The sequence below is a fragment of the Aquila chrysaetos genome, chromosome 7, assembly GCF_900496995.4.
Source record: "Aquila chrysaetos chrysaetos chromosome 7, bAquChr1.4, whole genome shotgun sequence".
In the NCBI taxonomy this organism is placed as follows: domain Eukaryota; kingdom Metazoa; phylum Chordata; class Aves; order Accipitriformes; family Accipitridae; genus Aquila; species Aquila chrysaetos.
Genome location: NC_044010.1, coordinates 775,855 through 795,378, shown reverse-complemented (window position 1 = coordinate 795,378; position 19,524 = coordinate 775,855). Strand labels below are relative to the sequence as shown.

The following is a 19,524-nucleotide window of genomic DNA, read 5'->3' as shown; positions in this document are numbered from 1 at the left end:
GAAACCGCGGCGCGGGAGGCACCGCCTCCCCCGGCACCGCCTTCCGGCGCGGCCGCGCTGCGCTCCGGAAGTGGGTCCGGCCGGAGGCAGATAACGGGCGCGCCGCAGGCGCCATCTTGGGTGGCCGCGGCGGGGGTCCTAGGGGGAGGGGGCGGTGCTTCCGGTGACGTCTGCCCGGTGCGGCGATAACAAGATGGCGGCGCCCAGGCGGCCTCGTGAAGAGGAGGCGGCAGCTGAAGAGGCTTCGCTGGAGGCGAAGCGGCCCCGCGGGCAGCGGCGGCTCTTGGTGGTGCTGGAGGGGGCGAGTCTGGAGACCGTGAAGGTGCGGGCGGCGGGGGGTCCGGCCCGGTCCTGGCCGAAGGCGGCCGCGGGCGGCCTTCTCCACTTGTCCGTGCTTTGGCCGTAGGTGGGGAAGACGTTCGAGCTCCTCAACTGCGACAAGCACAAGGCGCTGCTGCTGCGGAACGGCCGGGACCCCGGGGAGGTGCGGCCCGACATCACCCACCAGGTACCGGCGGCAGCAGGCCGGCGGTCGGCTTGAGGAGAACCCCTCTTGGGTCTGCGGGGGGGGTCTGCTTGTGCCCCTGGCACGGGGGCGAGTGCGGCCCTGCCCGCTATGCTTGTGGCATGTAGGTTTAGTCTTTATTTCGGTACGGGATTGCTTTCTCTCGGTGTTACAGTAGAACTCACGTCGTCAGATGAACCCCTTTCTGTCTTAGCATCGCTCCCTTCTGCCTTCGTGGGGCCTAACCCTCAACTCTTCCAAGAGTCCTCTGTTTTGTGCCTTTTCTATTTCCACTTACTGTGTGTTTTTTCTATTTCAGAGTCTCCTGATGCTTATGGACAGCCCACTGAATCGGGCTGGTCTCCTGCAGGTTTATATCCATACCCAGAAGAATGTCCTAATTGAAGTTAATCCCCAAACCAGAATCCCAAGAACTTTTGATCGATTCTGTGGTCTCATGGGTAAGTGATTCAAACTTTGTACCAGCCACAAAATAAGGCAGGAGGGTGGTTAGGAGTGGAAGGACTTTGGGAAGAGTTAAAAAGTTGCACCAACCTTAAAAATGTGAAAGTGAGAAAAGAGCAGAGAAATGAGAGTGTGGTTTTGTGAGTTCCAGGATGCATAGTCCAAATATATGTTCCTTAGCACAGTGGGGAGTGCCTGCATGAGACTGTGCTAGCAGCAAAGTAACTCGCTGATCAGTATTTCTTGGGACTGCTTTAGATGATGCCGGGAACGCTAAAGATGGACTTTTTGTCTACTTCAGCTCTGATCGCTAGGTAGAGGATAGGATTTCTCCAACAAAAGAACAGACAGCTTAAGTAATCTTCTTCTCTCGTCAGTTCAGTTGCTGCATAAGCTCAGCGTTCGAGCAGCTGATGGGCCTCAGAAATTGTTGAAGGTAAACATTCTTTGACTGTTCACGGGTAATGTCGCAATATTCCTCCTTTGCAGTTAGCGATGTAGGAGTGGGTTTGGTGTGTTGTTTTTTTTTTTTTTGTACGGACAATGGACTTAACTATGTGACAGCGTCTTTTACCTCTACATCCCTATTAACTTTCTGCTTTCTGTAGGTGATTAAAAATCCAGTCAGCGATCATCTCCCTGTGGGCTGTATGAAGATAGGTACCTCTTTTGCAGTTCCAAAGGTGTCAGATCTGCGTGAACTGGTTCCTACAGCGGAGCCAGTTGCCATTGTTGTGGGAGCTTTTGCCCACGGTTCGGTAAGTGCATGTATCCCTTATTTGGAGCTGTAAAAATCTTTATTGGCATAGACTTCAGTCTTGTTCTGAGTATGGGGGTTTTTTTCTGCTGCTCTTTTTTTGGCTTGGTCCTCCTCATCCCTTCCCCCCCCCCCCCCCCCCCAGGTAAGCTTGTTAAAAAAGGCCCAATGCTGCAACACTTGGGACTTTTCTCCCTCCCAAGAGAGGACACTAGTGAGGGCTAGCAGTTGTCTGCTGGAGAAATGCTGTGCCTCTCTGACCAATGGAGATAGATGGACCTAAGTGACCTTGCAGCTTAATTTTTCTCTCCTTCCCCAGGTTAATGTTGACTATACAGAAAAGATGGTCTCCATCAGCAACTATCCCCTCTCTGCTGCCCTGACATGTGCCAAAATTACTACTGCCTTTGAGGAAGTCTGGGGAGTAGTATGAGCTTCGGCTGCTACTGCTGTCATGGTGGACTTTACAGTGATTCCACATTCTGGAAAGGCTCTTTTACTTAGGTGTGGACCTAGTGCAACTTTGGGCTCCTGGAAGGGAAAAGGCTTCAATTTTGTCCTTGTAGCTTCTGGAGCAATGAGACTTTAAATGGACTGCCCTGCGGACCCTTTTTCCTCCTATTAAAGGTCCCTTTTGGTAAGTGTGCTTGTGTATTTTACTTTCTCATGTTCCATGCGTGAGCAGGCTTGATCCCTTTATAGCAGGGACTCAGCCCAAATCTGTCATGGAACTGAAATTCTTAGGTATACCCTGCTTGCCCTGCAGCTGATGCTGCTCAGTCCTGAAGAATCACCTTGCTCAGTGGGGGCGCGACAGTTCACACTCCCGCACCGAGGCACCCGAGAGGAAAGGAGCTGAAGCCGATATGAAAAAGACCAGGAGCAATTTTTATCTCGGATGACAAACGTAGAAAAGTCAGAAGGTGGCTCCGATCCGATACAGTGCCTGCCTCGAGTGTTTTACAATCGCCTGGTTATCAGCAGAGAGACACGAGTGTCCACCGGAGGGCGGCAGAGAGATAAGGCAACATACAGAAGGTGGAGGATCTGGAAGGAGGCTTACTCCGTTCCCCTCCTTTCGGGTCTCTGACCCTGGGCTTCCTCTTTCCCCCTCCTCGCGTTGAAAAAAAAGTCGTACTTCAACACAGCAAACTTGGCAGGTGATGCTTTGCTTCCGGAGTGTTAAATCAACTCCTACAAATGCACAGGTGGTACAATCTGAAAAAGAGAAAAGGGTTAGATTTGTTTTGGTTGATTTTATGTTTGGCTTTCACCTTGGGGTGTAGCATTACTGCCTCACTTCACCTCCTACTCCAAGTGTGGGATTCTCGCTACCTAGTACAGCCTTACCTTTTGGCTGTTATTCTGCTTTTTTTAGCTTTTCTTTTCGTGGCACAACTAATCTGCGAATGTAAGGCAACACCAATAATAAGGTGAGGAACAACACATGGCCGAAGAAATAAATAGACCTGTACACCTGTAAAGAGAAAGGCAGGGTTGAGGATCAGCAAGCAGCTTTGAGCCAAGAACATACGAGAGGGGATGGAGGGAAAAGGGTTGGTTGCACGGGTTGTCTGTTTGTGGCCACTAAATACCTTCATCCATTTGTCCCAGGTGAAAAGGCAAAATGGCACCAGAGAGTAACCCATAAACATCCAGTGGTTAGTCTGCTGCAGGACGTAGAAGATGGGCCGCAAGGCAGTGATGGAGGCCAGAGTGCTTAGGGGAGGACTGTCCCGAACAAGGTTTATGACCTAATTTAAAGAAAAACACAGAATTCTTGTCAGTTGGATGTCCCGTGGCTATATATGCAGGCTCTGGGGCCAAAGTTATCTATCCAGCTGCGTAAAATGAATTTTAGTAAGCAGTTAGTCTATAAAAAGTAGCCAAGTACCCCATTCTGCTCAAAGTGTTAATTAAAATAAAACCATTTTAAATATGGAATATTGTTCTCTCAGTACTGGGAGATTTAGCAGAGGCATTCAGCTCATGTGCTTGTCCTCCAACCTTTCCAGCTGCCAAGCACTTCAGTTGCCCTGTACCCATATGCCAAGTTCTCCACTTTTCTTCCTGTCAGCTTCTGCAATAAATCTATGGCTTGCCCATGCAGAAGTCAGCAACCTACTGAACTCCTGAGAACAGAACTGTATCATGTTTGAAAACCAATTCCAAAGTGAATAGCTATTTTTTGTATTTAATCCAAGTAAAGCCTTCAGCGTGGCAGTTTCCAGACTCATGGGGAAAGGCTTAACGCAGGCCACCCCGTTCTGGTAAGTCAGACAAAGCGCACCTGTCTTTCAACGATGACTATAAGCAACTCCATTTGAAAGCACACCAGGTAGCCAGAGTGCAGCCCGTGCCAAATGGCCAGGAAGAACAGGGCCAGTGCCTGTGACAGCAGTTTGTTACCCAGGAACTTCAGACGCTTGAAGATGTAGCTAGAGCAGAAAAGAAACAAAGTGCTTCTAGTTTATTGTTTGTCCTCCCCTCTCCGTGTCAGAGATGCAGGGCCCAGGGGACCGTACGCCTTTGCACACCCTGTGGTGACAGAAACGGCAAGACCGCTCTCCTTACCAGGGCAAAATGTACCTTGTCTTAAATCCCAGCCAATGGGGAGAAGTGGTTCATCTGACAACACACCCAGAAACGGTATTTTACAATTCAGTTGTGTGTCCCAGCAAGTGCCAAACCAAAACCCAGTTAAGTCATCGCATAAGGAGCATCAGGAGGCGTGATGCGGGAACCAGCTGTTAGAGCAGCTCTGTGGCTGTTCGACCAGGCAGGCCAAAGGGCTCGCTGTAGTCCCGTTCTAGCCTCTGCCCTCCTGCTGCCATCAACTGCTTGCCTGTATTAATGAACTGCCCTTTTAGATTGAATGAAAAGATCTACCTAACCCAGTAACCTGTTTCAAATGGTACAGCAGCAAAATGTGGAAGAAAGAGTGTAAGAAGGGAAAAATGGCAGATTCTTCCTCTGATGCTCCCTGTCAGCCTAGGGTCTTGGTTCTGTTGACACAGATGTTACTGACACATTACAGAAGGGGAATTTTGTCCTGCTCACCGGGCCACCCAAGCGTTGGTGTTGATGTTGAAAGAAGCAATGGTCCCTGTGAACAAAGGTGTTGTCTCATACAGCCAGACCTTCATGTTGGCACAGGCATCCCACAGAGGCTTTCCACTCTGGTCCTTCCCGTTGTACCCCAGACCAACAAGGATGCAGACACCTTCCTATGGAAAAAGATTCACAAGAAAGATGAGAGGAAAACATAGCGCCCCCCCCCCCCCCCCCCTTTTTTTTTTTTTTTTTGGAAAGGCAGAGCTAGGGAAGCTCTCTCACGGTGTTGAGTGGGAAGCACCACTGCAGACGGAACAAATGGATTAAAAACTGTCTGCTTTTTGGTTTGCTAGCCTTTGGTAACTTAAAGCAAGCTAAACTGACTTGCACTGATCCTTTTTAGCACTAAGTCCAAGAGCATGCTAAGTAGCTGCAAAGGTGCAACCTTTGTTCATTTGTCTTTTGTTTCTGGAATGACATCTAGACTCACCGTAACAAGCCAGCAAGTTACGTATTTGTAGAGTATAATTTTGCCCCAGATCAATATGTAACCACAACGGAACCAGAAAGGCTTCTCCTGCAGAGATAAGAGTGAAAGAGAATAAAAATAAAAACCAGAGTTGAGTGGCAATAATGAGACAAGGTAGATGAGCTCTCATCACTGTCTTTCATTTTAATTTGATGTATGTCTTGAGACTGCTATATGGACTGGACTGCCAGACTATTGGCTTATGCAAATTTACACATCATTCCCCTTCCTTTGGTAACACTTGGCTGTACTGAAATGGGTACTTTAGAAAGACTCTGGGATTAGCATAATCATTGCGGAATTTACACCCTCATTTATTCACACTGATGCAGAAACACTGATCATCTGCAGGTAGGAATTACTTGTTAAGAGTTTTCTAAGAACCTCAAAGATTCTTATAAGCCTTGCAAGTTACTCTAGTGAAGTTCTTTGCATGTAATGCTTAAATGGAAGGTCATTAAAAGGTCACAAAATACAGATGTTAGGTTTCCAAAAACAACAGTAGCATCTACAATTAATTCTTTATTTGTAGAAGTTTTCATTTGGTTCAGTTCAGCTTAACACATTCCCGTTCTGCTTCAAATGGAATCCACAGGACAGGCAGTAAAGCCAAATCAGTTGTGGAAAGGCTCATCACTAGTTGCTGCCTCATCTTATTTTTAAATTGAGACAAAACTAAAAAAAAAAGATCCACTCTTGTAGATCCAGTGCCCACCAGAGAAGTGAAATTCTTGCACACCCCAGAACTGCCAGATGAATACATACCATATAGTCATCTGAGATGAGGTATTCATCAGAGACGTACAGGCTTGACAAGGTATAGGTTACTAGAAACAAGAGACCCAAACTCAGGCGCTTGAGAGCAGGCACAAAACTGAGAAAGAAAAAATACAAAGGTCAAAGAAAACCCTTGGAAAGGGACCATCAAACTCAGAATTTTAAAAACAGAAGTGGAGAAGAGGAGGTAGGGGAGATAGCGATAGGGAGTCACCACGTTCCACTGCAGCAGATGCCACCGTTTGGAAGCTGGGATGCTAACATCACCAGGTTGGGACCGAGTCTGTACTAAAGATGTCAAATGGTTTGTTGACGTTCATGCCCTGGAACAATGCTAGGACATTAAGCAGAGAGTTGTGAGTGACTTTTGAAAGACTGCCTTGTCTTATAAATCACTTTTGGTCACAGTGCTTTAGTGTCCAGGTAAGAAGGCACTCTGCTGCAGGGAGCGTGTGGAGGATTCAGCATTCTGGGATCTTAGGAAGGTGAGGAGCTAAGTGGCTCATTACCTATTGGGTCTCTGGCCTTGAACGTCAGTCATCTCACACCTTGCCAGTTTCTGATAGTCTGTCATGGAGAACTGAGGCCCCACCATGAAGGCACCATAGAAATAGGAGAATCCTGAGACCTCCAGCAAGGTAGGAACTCCCCGGACAGCAAATCGCCGCTGCTCAGGGGTCAGGAACTCCTGCACCAAAGGGAGTGGCATTAACATCATCCTAGGGGATCTCTCACTAGCTCTGGATGTTGTGTCCTCAGCCTACCTCCTTAACGGGCTCAGTTCTTGCTCTCCATGTACATGGAACTTTCCACTTCTTACTTCACGTCCACTCCTCTCCCCAGCCCTCTCTATCCCCAGCCCCTCTAAATAGCAGTAAGATCTAATGGTTGAGACCAGTTGCACAGATCTCTGTTCCCAAATAAGCTCAAAACATGGAAGGGATCTATTGACATGCATCCCCGCCAGCATAGTAGGCACTGTATCTGACCTATTCCAGTCCCTGACTGCAATCGCCTGCACTCTCCCAAGACCTTATTGTTCTACAATTCCTACTTCTTGATGGAAGAATTCATTGTCTTTAAATACTTGAAACTTCAGCTCGGTAAATTTCAGCTCAAGCTTGTTTTCTTGCAGTCAGCAGTGATTCCATGGATGCTAAAGACTCAGTGAGGCCCCAAACAGGAGAGGGGGAATGCAGATACTTGAAGTAGGATTAAGAGACTGTAGCAAGTGTTCTGCCCTCTCCTACACATTGTGCTGTGGAACTTCTCTCAGTTTCATCTGCTCTAAAAACAGAGCCCGAATAAATGGTAAAGGTCAACCATTCACAAGGATATGGTAAGACTAAACAAAGGAAAAGAAGACGGGAACCAAGATCCAGTGCTGATGGTCTGCAGGTTAAAGGTACACTACCCACAAGACAGAGCATTGGGGATTGGGAACCTAAAGCAACACATTTGGGGGAAGGAGATGGTGGGGAATTTGGAAAGGGGCAGAATAATATTCCAACATGATTGAAACAACTTCTGTCCATCTCTAATCACTACTGTCTGTTCCAAATTCCATTCCAGAATTCAGTGCCCTCAGACACTCACGAGAGGCTCCCCTCTCAGCTATGGCTTTTACCAAACGATGAGCGCAGCTTGCTAACTCGCATCCTTTGAAGTTGATTTTTTGACCTCTAGCTCACTGGAATGGCACGGAAGAAGGGAGGAGGAATGAAGGAGAAATGGTGTCTTACTCACCGGATCTTTCCCTCCATCATAGTAGTCGATGGCCAGACCTAGAGGTGAGAAACAATTATCTGAAGCCCTGGGATGGGCTGGTCGGGCTGAACAAGCAGTCCCCTCTTCCCTGAGGCACAGCTTGCAGAGTGCAAGAGATAGGAGGGAGGTGTCACTCACCAATCAACTTGAGCGTCAAGACACAATGTGGCATTGTCCACTTGATGTCATAATGCTCTGTGGCTGTGAAGTAATATCCAGCCATAAGGTATGTCTGAAAGAAATCATTGTTTGTGTTATTCAAACTAATTCTTCCAGCTGGTTTTGATCTGTCTCCACTTTTCCACCCACAGTTGCTACTGGGAAGTGCAAAACTGAACAGAGGGCTCCTTTCTACAAACCGATGCAGTAAGAAAGAGAGTTTTACCATCTGAAAGAAGAACGTGGTGAAGACGGCAGTGATTGTGCGACCCATTAGTCTCAGTATGAGGAACTGGATTAGGACACATAGCAGGGAATGAAAGAACTGCATCCCTGTGGGACGGGAAAGAGAGAGAGGTGAAGTAGAAATGACATTTGCCCACTACAGGACCTCCCAAACCACAGCACGCCCTGGGCAAGGCAGCTCTCTCTTCCCAAACTCATCTTACCAAAATTGAAGTAAGCAATTGAGAGTCCTGTGAACACATTGTAGAGATGAATGAGGTAGGTCTCCTTCTGGAAGAGGAAATAGCGCTGGAACAAGGCAAAAGGATATCCTGAGTAGAGGAGAAAAAAAAAGATGAGAGAGTTGTAAATTAGTGTAGACAAGCATTTGGAATGGTCCAGATAATAGCTTTCATGAACATGTTATTAGGAACATGTACTTTACATAGACACATCATCAACACAGGTCACAGTGTACATTCCTGATACTGTATTTCCATCTCGGGAGATAGATGCCAGATGAATTACTCTGTACATTATACAGAAGAAAATACTTTAACAGGAACATAATTATATCAAAGTTGATACTGAAGTGCAAGAAATTCCAGGATTACAGTTTCTGGCCTCATTCAATACATGAGATGGATAATGCTGAAATACATGAATCAGACTTTAGTCTCTGATTCATTTCCAAATTCTGTGACAAATACGGTGAACGTGGCAAGAAGCTAGATTTGAGAAAAAAAAGGGAGGGTGATTTTATGGTTAATACCATTACATTGTGCTAAAAAATTCAATCCCCCCTCCCACCTCAATGAGTCCTTACACGATGCTGACCAGCTTTAATCCCAGAGTTCCTCAAGTGACCTCCAGTAGTATACTCTTCCTTTTCTAACTCTCCAGCTTCAGATTTGCATCTGATTTGTGAACTACTGGGCACACAAAGCTGTAACTAAAATCCACTGGAACTATGCCTGTAGTATTTTTGAAAAAATCAAAGTCAGAAGCATTTCATATGGAGCAGCTAAGATAAGTGGAAGGAGATTTTTCCTTGCATTTTCTGTGTTAGCTCTAGTCTAATTTAGGAATGCCTCCAGATTATTCATCTGTGGCTCTAGTGAGAAGCAAACATTTACGAAGCACTCTGGTAGTACGGTGAGAAGTGTCATACAGAAACCCGTGAGTAAATTAAATTCTGTCGTCTAGGTGAGGTTCACGTAGCACGCAATAAACATTGCCACATACTAGACAATAAATATATTACGTTTTAATACTTATTGACACAGGAGCCATTGTCCATCTCATGAGTACGTGAAGTCTGTTCACGCAATTAGTGTTTCTAAAGGCATGTGCACAACCAGCTGAACTGGGATAGCAGAAGCAACTTTAATTCTGGCATTTCGTAACTTATTGCTTTACTTTGCAAGCTTGTGTTCTTTTAGCCTGATTAAAACCAAAACAAAACAAATCTCTTGTACCAAAAAAAAAAAGGAAATTCATCACATACCACAATACTGGCATCCACACTGCTTATTAGCCTAGCTGAAATCTGTAGCAGTGGATAGATCTCTGCTACTTGCACTAATGGAGTAATAGTAGCAGTAGGTAGTCATGTTTTATATGGAGCAGTAATAAAAAGTGATGAAATGCACATTTTGCCAAGAAGTGTTTGATGGATGGAAGGTTTCCAATAAGCAAGGCCAAATCCAGTCACTACTGTGAGAAGAAATGAGAAACCCTGTCACGTTTTGTAAAATACATGTCTTGCAGTCTGTCAGTGCTGACAGGCTGAGGTGCGACTGGAGCCGTTTTAAGGTCCTCTCCGTCCCCCCACAGCCCTCGGGAGGGAGTCCCAGAGTTTGGGACTTTGGGGCTCCCTTCGAGATGCCGGGCGGCGGCATGCTCTACTGATGTGTACCTGCTGCTTCTCGAAACCGAGCTGCTGCTCCCCATTTCCTCAGCCTCTTCCCACCCCGCTTTTGGTCCTCCCTGCCTCCTCGTTCCTGTTCCTTCCTCCTTTTGTGTCCTGTGCCGGTTTCCACGCCACAGGCTGCTTTCTCGGTCTGCGCGGCCGGCCAGCCCCACATACCACGGCTCTTCGCCCGCAGAGCCCGGCAACCTCGCTCCTGCTCATCCGGCTTGCTCTTCCCTGCCGCAACAGCGGCTCCAAATTCCCCTAGAAAATGCCTTTCCCAAACCGTCCCTTTCCCTTACGCTGCCGCCTTCTCGTTTGCCAGCATGCCCTTCCGTCCCATTTTCCCCATCGCTTCCCTGAACAGCAGCTGAGGGGTAAAGAGGGAACTGGCAAAGAGAGTTCATCACACGGGCTCTCTGGGGATACAGGAGTAACTCAAAGACAATTCACATGATTTAAAAAAAAAATTAAAAAAAATTAGTATTGTCTACCAGTCTTCTACTCAGAAACGTACAGATGGGTCTTCTTTTTTCACGTGCCAATTTTCCTGCTGCAGTTTAATAAACATATTAACAACTGTCTTTGTGAAATGGAAAGTGGTAAAAAAATATAAAGTGTTACCTTCAGTTTAGATCAAAAGTTAAAATACTGAGGTTTACTGCGGAAAAATGTTTCCCCCTTTTGAGCAAGGGGAGAAAAATCAGATCAGAAGTACAGGCAAAGCACAATTTATTGCTGTTCGTCCACACATACGGTTTTAAAACCACATTTTCAAAGATTTCCCACTCTCTCAAATATCAGTACAATCTTGCAAAACGTTCCATTTTCATCGGAAAAAAAATATCTGTTTTTTGGCTCTAGCCATTTCCATAGACAGAATTAAATTATGACTGAATACTATAATGTACCTCAAACTTCTAAAAGCCAGAAATTTTATCTATTTTCTTCCATTCCCAGCTAGTGTTCCTACTCTTTCAAAGGCCTGTCTCGCTTGTCAGGCATACTCCTTTTTAGCTCTACACAGGAGATCATATTGTGGTTTGGGTAATGCTGCTCTGAAGGAAAAGGAATAACGAGCCCTTGCAAATAGAGAGCTACTAATATGCACAGCATATATGTTTTTAGAAAGCCACAAATTTAAATCCTGGTCTTGCACTACGTGGGTGCTGTTCCAGTTCAAAAGTCACAGCCTCAGCTTGAATTCTTCTGATAGCCTGAGCAGCTTGCTAGTACTCTGGACTGCAGTTTAGTTACAGTTTTGCAGCACACCGGGTAATTTTCTCAGTTTTACAACTGGGCCGGTTCCAGGCTGCAGATAAAACCTTTAACCCCCAAATGGCAGTGGCTACTGGATATCATTGGCCATTCCGCTGTGGCCTGTGCACTTCCGAACACTCGTAAACTATCTATTAAATAATGAGCTGTTCCTACCGATAACAACGGCAGTACTCCCGCCCCACTACGGTGTTCCCGAAGCAGCCTGAATTAGCACAGCAAAAGCAGGAGAGCAGGTTTTGAAGTTATCGCTGCCTCCTGGCAAGCTCGCTGTCTGTCAGGATGCCGCGCTGCTTTGCTTTTGCCACGCAGAAGCAACAGGACCGGAGTCCCCGCGCCCCGCTGCCGAGGGACCCTGCGCAGCAGCTCCCGCTCTGCCGAACTCCTCTTTCCCAGCTCCCGCAGGCAGAGCGGACCGAGGCAGGAAAACGGCTGCAGTACTCCTGGAGAAAACAGAAGGTCACCCCCTGATCCGAAGTAATTCTCCTTCTCTATGCACCATGGAGTTGAAAAGCAGTCTGCACGCAGAGTTGATTTTTGCCTCTAGACTTCCTATAGAAGAGAATTAGCAATTGATAGAAAAGGGACAAATTAGCCAAGACGTGCTGCTGCTGATAAATTCCTCCCTTTTTTTTTTTTAACTTCACAGGAACAAGAGGATGATCTCTGGCTAAGAGAACCCCGGTGCTGGAAGGAAAGGACAAGGTCAGCTTCTTGGCCACAGCCATTTGGGAGAGGAATGGGCCATTGCACAATGCCCAGGTCGTCCACAGATACAAGAATCTAACTGAGCAAAAGAAGTAAATATTCAAGAGGTTGGATTAGGCAGGAGAAAAGTTCTACTAATTCCAAGCAAAAATAGCACTGTCAAGTTTGCCATCTTCTGGAATGGGTGATTAAGATGCCTGTCTTTTTCCAGAGATAAAGCTGCAAATAAGAACACCTGAAACATTCTTTTCATCTCTGCTCCCTTTGTTTCCCCTTTTATATGCGTTAGCTCTGTTTCATCTTCAAGAGAGCAGATCAGGCTATTTTTCTTCTTCTCCCTTTTGCTGATCAGTTAACTCCACCTTTGTTAAGATCTAGCAGATCAATTGTCTCCATTTTCTTATAAGAATGCTAAAACTAAAAGGAAGGGGACAACAGGAAGAAGACGTGTTAAAATATAAGCCTTACCTAGTATTTTGACTTCAAAGGTATTCTCTTTTTCTGTCTATAATACTGCAAAAGTCCCACGCCTTGTTTAACACTGGGTGCATATACCTGACTACTTTAATTCAGCTCAGGAGTGTACTTTTAAAGTCCACTTACAGTGCTTTCGTTTGCATAGCAGAACTGTCTCAAAGCATGTGAACAGGATTCTTTTCAGATGAAACTGAACTGAACTGAAAATGCACTCCAATGGGTGCTCAGTCCCTATGACCGGACTGAAGCAAATCCAAAGTAAATGCCCCAAACCCACCAAATGCACACAAACAAGTCTGCTCTACAGATCTGCTCCTACTGTACCATTTTACTTGCTAATGTAGACACAGTCAGTGTGTAGCATTACCCAGCTCGCTCTCTCATTTTTTATTATTTCAGGAATAAGATGTATTTGAAGTTAAGAGTTCAAACAAGGCAGCACACGAGCACTCTGTGACAGGGCTGGTTTTAGCCCCCGTGACAGGATGGTGCTGCCTCTTACAACTTCTCCCATCTCTTACCCATTAAAACCAGTTGTTTGCCTCCCCTTCAGTAAGGTTCCTGTTTGGCTGACCAGCTGGGGACTTGATCTGGGGTAAGTCATCAGCTGTGGGTGACCACAGGGAGAATTTCACTGAGCCTAAAAATCTTCAGGGTGCAGAGAGCAGGAATAAGCAGAGGATGTAAAACAAATTGGTGGGAGGTGGAAGAGGAGGAGATAAGACCACTTGCCAGCAAAGCTGCTGGTTTCTGGCACCTATTCAGTAGGAACGTGTTACTTTCTGCAGGTCACCGCTATGTCTGTAGATGAGGGAACACTTCCCCAGTGCTTTTCCTGGCAGGTCTGGGCAGATCAGCAGGGTCAGTTCTGGCTCAGGGCTGTAAACAGTATGTTGGCCCCCCTCCATATTATGCAGCAGAACGTACCAGGCAGCTTGCAAGCCACTGTGTAATAGTATGGCCAGATAAATATCTTTAATTCTTTGGGATCATACAGCCATGCAAGAAATAAGATCAACCTAAAGTCTTAAATACACAGTGCCACGAGGCCTCCTGTACCCTGGCTTACACTTTCAGCGGTGACAGCAGGAGAGAAACGTCTCCTCTCATGGGAGGACGAGAGCAACAGCACAGAAACCCTCTTCTCTCCCTCGCCCGGCTGGAGGGGCTCCCTCCCCTTCTCCACCGAGAGGCTAGGACAGCATCGGTTCAGACCGCTTACTCGGGCAACTGGAAAGCAACTCTGCAGGTACGGAGCCGAGACCGCTGGTGTCCTCCATGCTGACCTAAAGACAGAGTTTCTCCTGGGGGAACACTGGGCCCTGGACCTACTGAAGAATGCAAGGTAGAATACATCTCTCAAAAGACATTTTCATGTGATTGACAGACATTAGCGTACCAGACATACTGCAATTTTTTTAAATGACAGGGTCCAGAACGATGCTTCAAGTATTGCTGCTGTTGATAATATTGCCAAATTGCAGCCTAAATTCTTCTTGTTTATGCAGATTTTCACATATGGGAAGCGTGAAGTAAGTTTTCAATCTTGTACAATCTGAGTAATGGACTCTATTCTAGTTGTATTCTTTGCTTCAAAATTGCAGGATGGATAAAAGGCGTCTCTGATTTAAATACAAAGCTGTGACTAAAATCCCCATAGTTTGCTCAGCAATGTGCTGTTACAATCTTCACTTGTTCACTGAGAAAACATGATGCCCTTTAGGACTGCTCCAATTTTTGTTCTTGGTTGGTCTTCCTTCCTCCTTTCTCCTTCTCCCATTCTCCCCTGTATTTAAATTTTTTTCAGTAGTGGCAGAATGTTAACAGTTTTCAATGACCTCTTTCGGTTATTTCAGATCATGACTAAGTGAACACTCTTGTTCTGAATCAAGAGAGTCCATTCAGACTATTTTTTCAACATAATTCAGCTTTCTCCGGAAATTAATGTAAGAAGTGCAAAGTTGTTAGTGATTCTTCCTCTTTTTCAGAGGGCCATTTCTACCAGTTTCTGGTGATCTCCTGAACAGTGAAACGCTAGAAACCGCTGTCGCAGTAGAACTGCACAGTGTAGATGGTAAACTGCATCACAGAGGGAGAAATAAGCAACAACTTTTTAATCCATCTTTGGAACAGAGTACCGCGCTTCATCCTCATGGTCTTGTTCTGAAATAATTCAGCAGTATTGGCTGCAGCCAACAAAAATAATTTTCTTACTGAATCTATGAAAACACCTGAAATGGAGGAAGTGAAGGAAAAGCCATACCTTGCCTGTCCTAATGCCATTTCCAGCTTTTAGAAATGCCTTTCATTTATACCCCATGCCATCCTGTGAGGTGGTCATCAGCGCTAGCTGCATTACCAACAGGCTTAAGGCTTTCAGTCCCATTAAAACAATTGTAAGCTAAGCTGCAATTAAATGAACATTTCTTTGCTAGTGCTGGGTTAAGCAACAATTCTCACTCTCCTCTCATGTTGCTCTGGAGTGGTGCTTGGCCCTTCCTTTTAATGTAATGGTATAATGCTTTACCACCCATCCATTAAGCAGGAAAGCTGGAGTCTATCCCCTCTGCATGAGTGGTTCAATCTACATGACCTGCAAGAGTACCAAACTATAGGTGAGGCTGTTTTGCATGCCTTTAAGCCTTCTGTCTGAAGTTACGCCTTCAACTGCATGTAGTTAAGAGATACTGAGCTAGGGAGAAAGGACGGGGAAATGGTTTGGTATACATTTTAGGTATGCAGGGGAAACAGATGCAAATGGGTTCCCAGTCCCTGATCCCCAGACTTTCAATACAAATTATAAAGATCCACTAAGACTTTATGCAAAATAGATAGTGGCCTACCTCTCAGAGGCTTAGTGTCAACACTGTACATGGAACATTTGTAACGAGACACACGAATCTCACACTTAACGAATCTATTGACTGCAGTGGGCATCTCTTCTTATCATTAAGATGGTAATTACCTGCTGTTCATTTCAAGGAAGTGGTTTTGCTCACCCATAAGACACTGAGCAGGAAAACAGTCTTCCAATGTCATGTTCTAGCTTACTGCTAGTAAGAAGCAAGAAGGAACTCTGAGAGTATGTTCAAGGTGCATTCTGCAAAGGCATCGCTCTACTGTAGGTGTCTGCCTCCACACACGCTTTCTAACACCTCTTCTGCATCAGCACTTGTTAGACTAGTCCCTTGGCTGGTTCAGTTGACTAACCTGGTAGTACACTATCTGCTTTTTCTGGTTTAGGCTTCTGCCAGGCATGTAAATTCAGTCAGATGACAGTTAAAAGTATCAGAGACAGACGTGGGAGAAAGGAGCAGGACTTTTCCTGTTCAGCTGTGGGGAGCTGCTAGATTAATTCAGGCTGACTTATGTGCGTGTCCTGTATATGTTTCCTGTCACTTCTTTTTTTCTTGATAGAAGAAGTTTGGTTTAACCAAATTCTAAGTTAAGTTCAAAATGATACTCAGTTCTGTCCCCTATATCTACCCTTGATGTGAAGAATGTTTTGGTTCAGTTTGATCTTACACGTTGTAAATTAAATCAGGCAGATATAAGTCTGGTCCAGACCACAGTTATGAAGGGACACCACTTCTCCTGCATCTCTTTATAAAAATTATACTTCTAGTTAGCCAAAGCAACTTTATTTTGACAGATCACACAGCAGCAGCTGTATCACTTCAAATACTCTTGAGAAAAGCTTGTATTTCCTTTCTGCTAGGTGCCTACACCACTAAGGCTTTCAAAAACCAAAGTTTCATTGGGCATCTACAGAGATTTGTGTAGACAGCACGGATACATACACTTGAACTAACGTTTTGGGAGCTACGACCTCCCCCTCAATTGTTAGCCCACATCGTAACTCTAGCCCTGCCTTAACCGTTTGACACGAGACCGAACCATCTCACGTTCAGATAAGCGTTAAGCAGCACGTGTTTTGCGATACGCTTCGCGTTGCAGGTGGAGCGCAGCGCGAACATCCCCGTTCTCCTGGTCGCTCAGCTCGCAGGCTTCGCTCACCCCACCTGGCAGTCCCCGTGGTGACATCCCACTCCCGCGCAGTTAGCTCCACGGGGGCTGCGGACACCAAGGACGTCTCGTGGCAGAGACCTCCCTGCCCTCGGACAGGGCAACATCTCAGAGGGGCTGCGGAGATTTTTTCCGGAGCGTACACCCCCCCGGGCACACGCTGGTGGGGAATTTGATGCACACGCAGCACCTGGCACCCACGCAGAGCCAGCGGAACGACCGCAAACAAAGTTCTCGCACCCAAAACGCTGCTCGGGACACCGACCCGAACCCGGCCTCCCTTCGCAGCACACCGAGAACCGGCTCCCCGCCTCTCCCAGCCGGGCTCTCCCGCCCCGGGACGCGGGGTGCCCTGCAACCCCTTTCCCCGGCAGCCTGCGCGGACCGCACCCCGACTTCCTGCGGGGAAGGAAACCCACCGGTTCGCCCGCCCCGCTTCCGAGCGGGTTCCCCGTCCCCTCTCCACCGGGAGAACCGGCGGGTCTCCACCGGCCGGGGCCGGGGCCGGTGGCGGCGGCAGGCGGCGGCGGCGGGAGGGGGGGGAGGAGGGTCTCGCCCGCCGGTTCCCCGCGCACACGTGGCCTGGCACGGCGGCGGTGACACAGGTGGGGCTCCCCCGGCCCCGGCCCCCACGCAGCGCGGCGCGGCACGGCCCGGCACGGCGGGGTCGCTCGGCCCCACGGCGGGCGCGGCGCCCTGCCCTGGGCGCCAGACCCGTCACCCCCCCCCGCCCCCGACCGCCGCGCCCTCTGCCCTCCCTTACCCATCAGGATGGAGACGATGAGGCGCAGCGCTTGCTCCGACGAGCCCAGGGCCTCGGCCAGCTGGGCCAGGCCCCAGCCGGACCCCGCCACCGCCATCTTCTCCCCCGGCCGCCCCGCCGGCCGGTCGCTCCTCGAACCCGGCAGCGGCACCAGCCACCGCGGCCCCCGCACCGCTCGCGGCCCCCTCCGCGCCCATTGGCTGCGCCGCGCCGGCCACGCCCCGCCGGCGCCTCCGATTGGACAGCCGGTGGCAGCGGGGCAGGGCCCTGCGCTCACTAAGGCAAAGGTTACCCCGCGAGTGGGCGGTGCCGCGGGGCTGTCCCCGCTAGCCAATGATTGGAGAAAGCGCTTCCGAGGGCGGGGCTCGGTCCCGGCGGCGGGGGGGCGGGGCCAAGCAGGCGAGGCGGAGCCCGCCTCCCCATTGGCTGTGGCGGGACAGGAGAGAGCCGGGCAGGGAGGGGTAGGGGTAGGGGCGGGGCAGGGGTTATTCGCGGGCACGAGGCGCGCGGGGAGGGGGACGCGGGACGGGGACGGGGACGGGGACTGGGACTGGGACAGGGGCAGACCCTGGGTCTGGGTCTGGGTCTAGGTCTAAGTCTAGCTCTGGGTCTTGGCCTCGGGCTCGCCCTGGGGCGCTGCTCTGCCGACTGGGGACAAGGCACGCTACTGAGCCTCCCCAGTGGCTGCTGGAGGACGGACAGACTGTGGGTGCTTGGCTCTTGTGGCCCCGGAGGGACCCGCTTCCCATACCGGGCATTACAGCGGCACCTTGTCCCTCACCCTCTTCGTAGTCACTGGGCGGCTCTGCCTGCACAGGCTCCTCGTAACTCATCCGCTGGAGGACCTGCTCCTCGGTGTGCCCCTTCATGCAGACGTCCATGAGCGCACCCCAAGTTCTCCTCCTCAGCAAAAGCTTCAGCTGCGGTGGATGTGATCCTTTCCCCTTTACCTGCGTTAGCGGTTTCCTGCTGTGTCATTCAGGTGGACGGTATTGCCCAAACTTAGCTGGAGGGACAAACACAGACTCACACAAAGGTTTATATGAAAAGGGACCTCTGGAGGTCTCTGATCCAAACCCCTGCTCACAAGCAGGACTCCAAAGCTGGATCAGGTCGCTCAGGGCATTGCCCAGGCAACTGCTGTACATTTCATGGGTGGAGAGCTCCCAGCCTTGCTGAGCACCTGAGCTGGTGCTGAATCATGCTTTGGGGGAAGTATTTTTGTCCAGATTATACTCCGAATTGCCTCTGTTGCAAGTTATGCCCATTGCCTCTTGTCCTGGGAAGGGTCTGACTCCATCCTCTTTACAACCACCCTTTAGGCAGTAGCACCTATTCGATGCCATTCCTTGTCAAATCTGACTGGGAGAAGGACTGACTGGCAACATGCCCACCTAGACCTCATTTACTTAGGAGACCAGGCTAAAAACCTTGCCTCCCCTTGCCCTTCTCTTTTCCAGGCTAAACAAATCCAGATTCCTCAGTATCAATGCTCTAGTCACCTATCCAGTGGTCCTCCACTGGGCTTTTTGCAGTTTGTTCAGACCTCTCTTGCGCTGGGGAGCCCGTTAACAGACACAGCGTACCGAATACAACTTTATCTGTGCCATACAGAGGGAAATAATCACTCCTCTCTACCCGTTGACTGTTGCTGTCATTTGCGCCACCCAGTGTGCTGTTAGCTTTCACTGCTACAAGGGTGCCTCATGGGCTGGTGTGCCAGGATCCCCAGGATCTTTTCTGCTGAGCTGCTCCTTAGCCCGTTGTCTCCCAGCCTGTGCTGGCACGTAGGATTACTCTGCCTTAGGTGCAGCTCCGACCATGAAGTTATGGAGCGGCTGTGGGGTGGGCTCACCTGCTGGAAACAGGCCTTGGTGGGCGTGGGTCTCACTTTAAATGATGTGGTTTTTCTCCTGTCTTCCTTTCCCTGCCCCATAGTGGCAAAAGCACAGATCCAGAGAAAGAAGAGGAAATAGTCTTGAAAGAGGAGTTTAACTTCACATTGGGCAGTGCAGCAGAAGACGGAGAGAGTGCAGAGAATAGAATAGATAAGGAATGAAAAGAATGAAGGAATGGTTTGACAGAAGCCTCACGAAGTTCAGAAAAACAAATGCACCCGACG

General features: G+C 48.4%; 2 protein-coding genes across 2 annotated transcripts; one reads left to right on the top strand and one right to left on the bottom strand.

Moving 5' to 3' along the window:
* The first annotated feature begins 129 nt into the window (after window positions 1-129).
* EMG1 (EMG1 N1-specific pseudouridine methyltransferase) lies at window positions 130-2,368 on the top strand. The gene is made up of 6 exons (XM_030019435.2): window positions 130-322; window positions 407-508; window positions 825-966; window positions 1,348-1,406; window positions 1,579-1,728; window positions 2,047-2,368. Exons 1-6 carry the CDS (start codon window positions 194-196, stop codon window positions 2,158-2,160), a joined length of 696 nt encoding a protein of 231 aa, XP_029875295.1. The 5' UTR covers window positions 130-193; the 3' UTR covers window positions 2,161-2,368.
* Window positions 2,369-2,594: 226 nt separating this feature from the next.
* On the bottom strand, window positions 2,595-17,599 carry LPCAT3 (lysophosphatidylcholine acyltransferase 3). The gene is given in 14 exon segments (XM_030019434.1): window positions 2,595-2,945; window positions 3,078-3,204; window positions 3,323-3,481; window positions 4,018-4,165; window positions 4,788-4,954; window positions 5,272-5,358; window positions 6,076-6,184; window positions 6,597-6,775; window positions 7,834-7,871; window positions 7,993-8,086; window positions 8,240-8,346; window positions 8,463-8,570; window positions 17,403-17,556; window positions 17,558-17,599. Coding segments are annotated over 13 exon segments (1,509 nt in total). The 3' UTR covers window positions 2,595-2,945; window positions 3,078-3,087.
* Window positions 17,600-19,524: the final 1,925 nt, after the last annotated feature.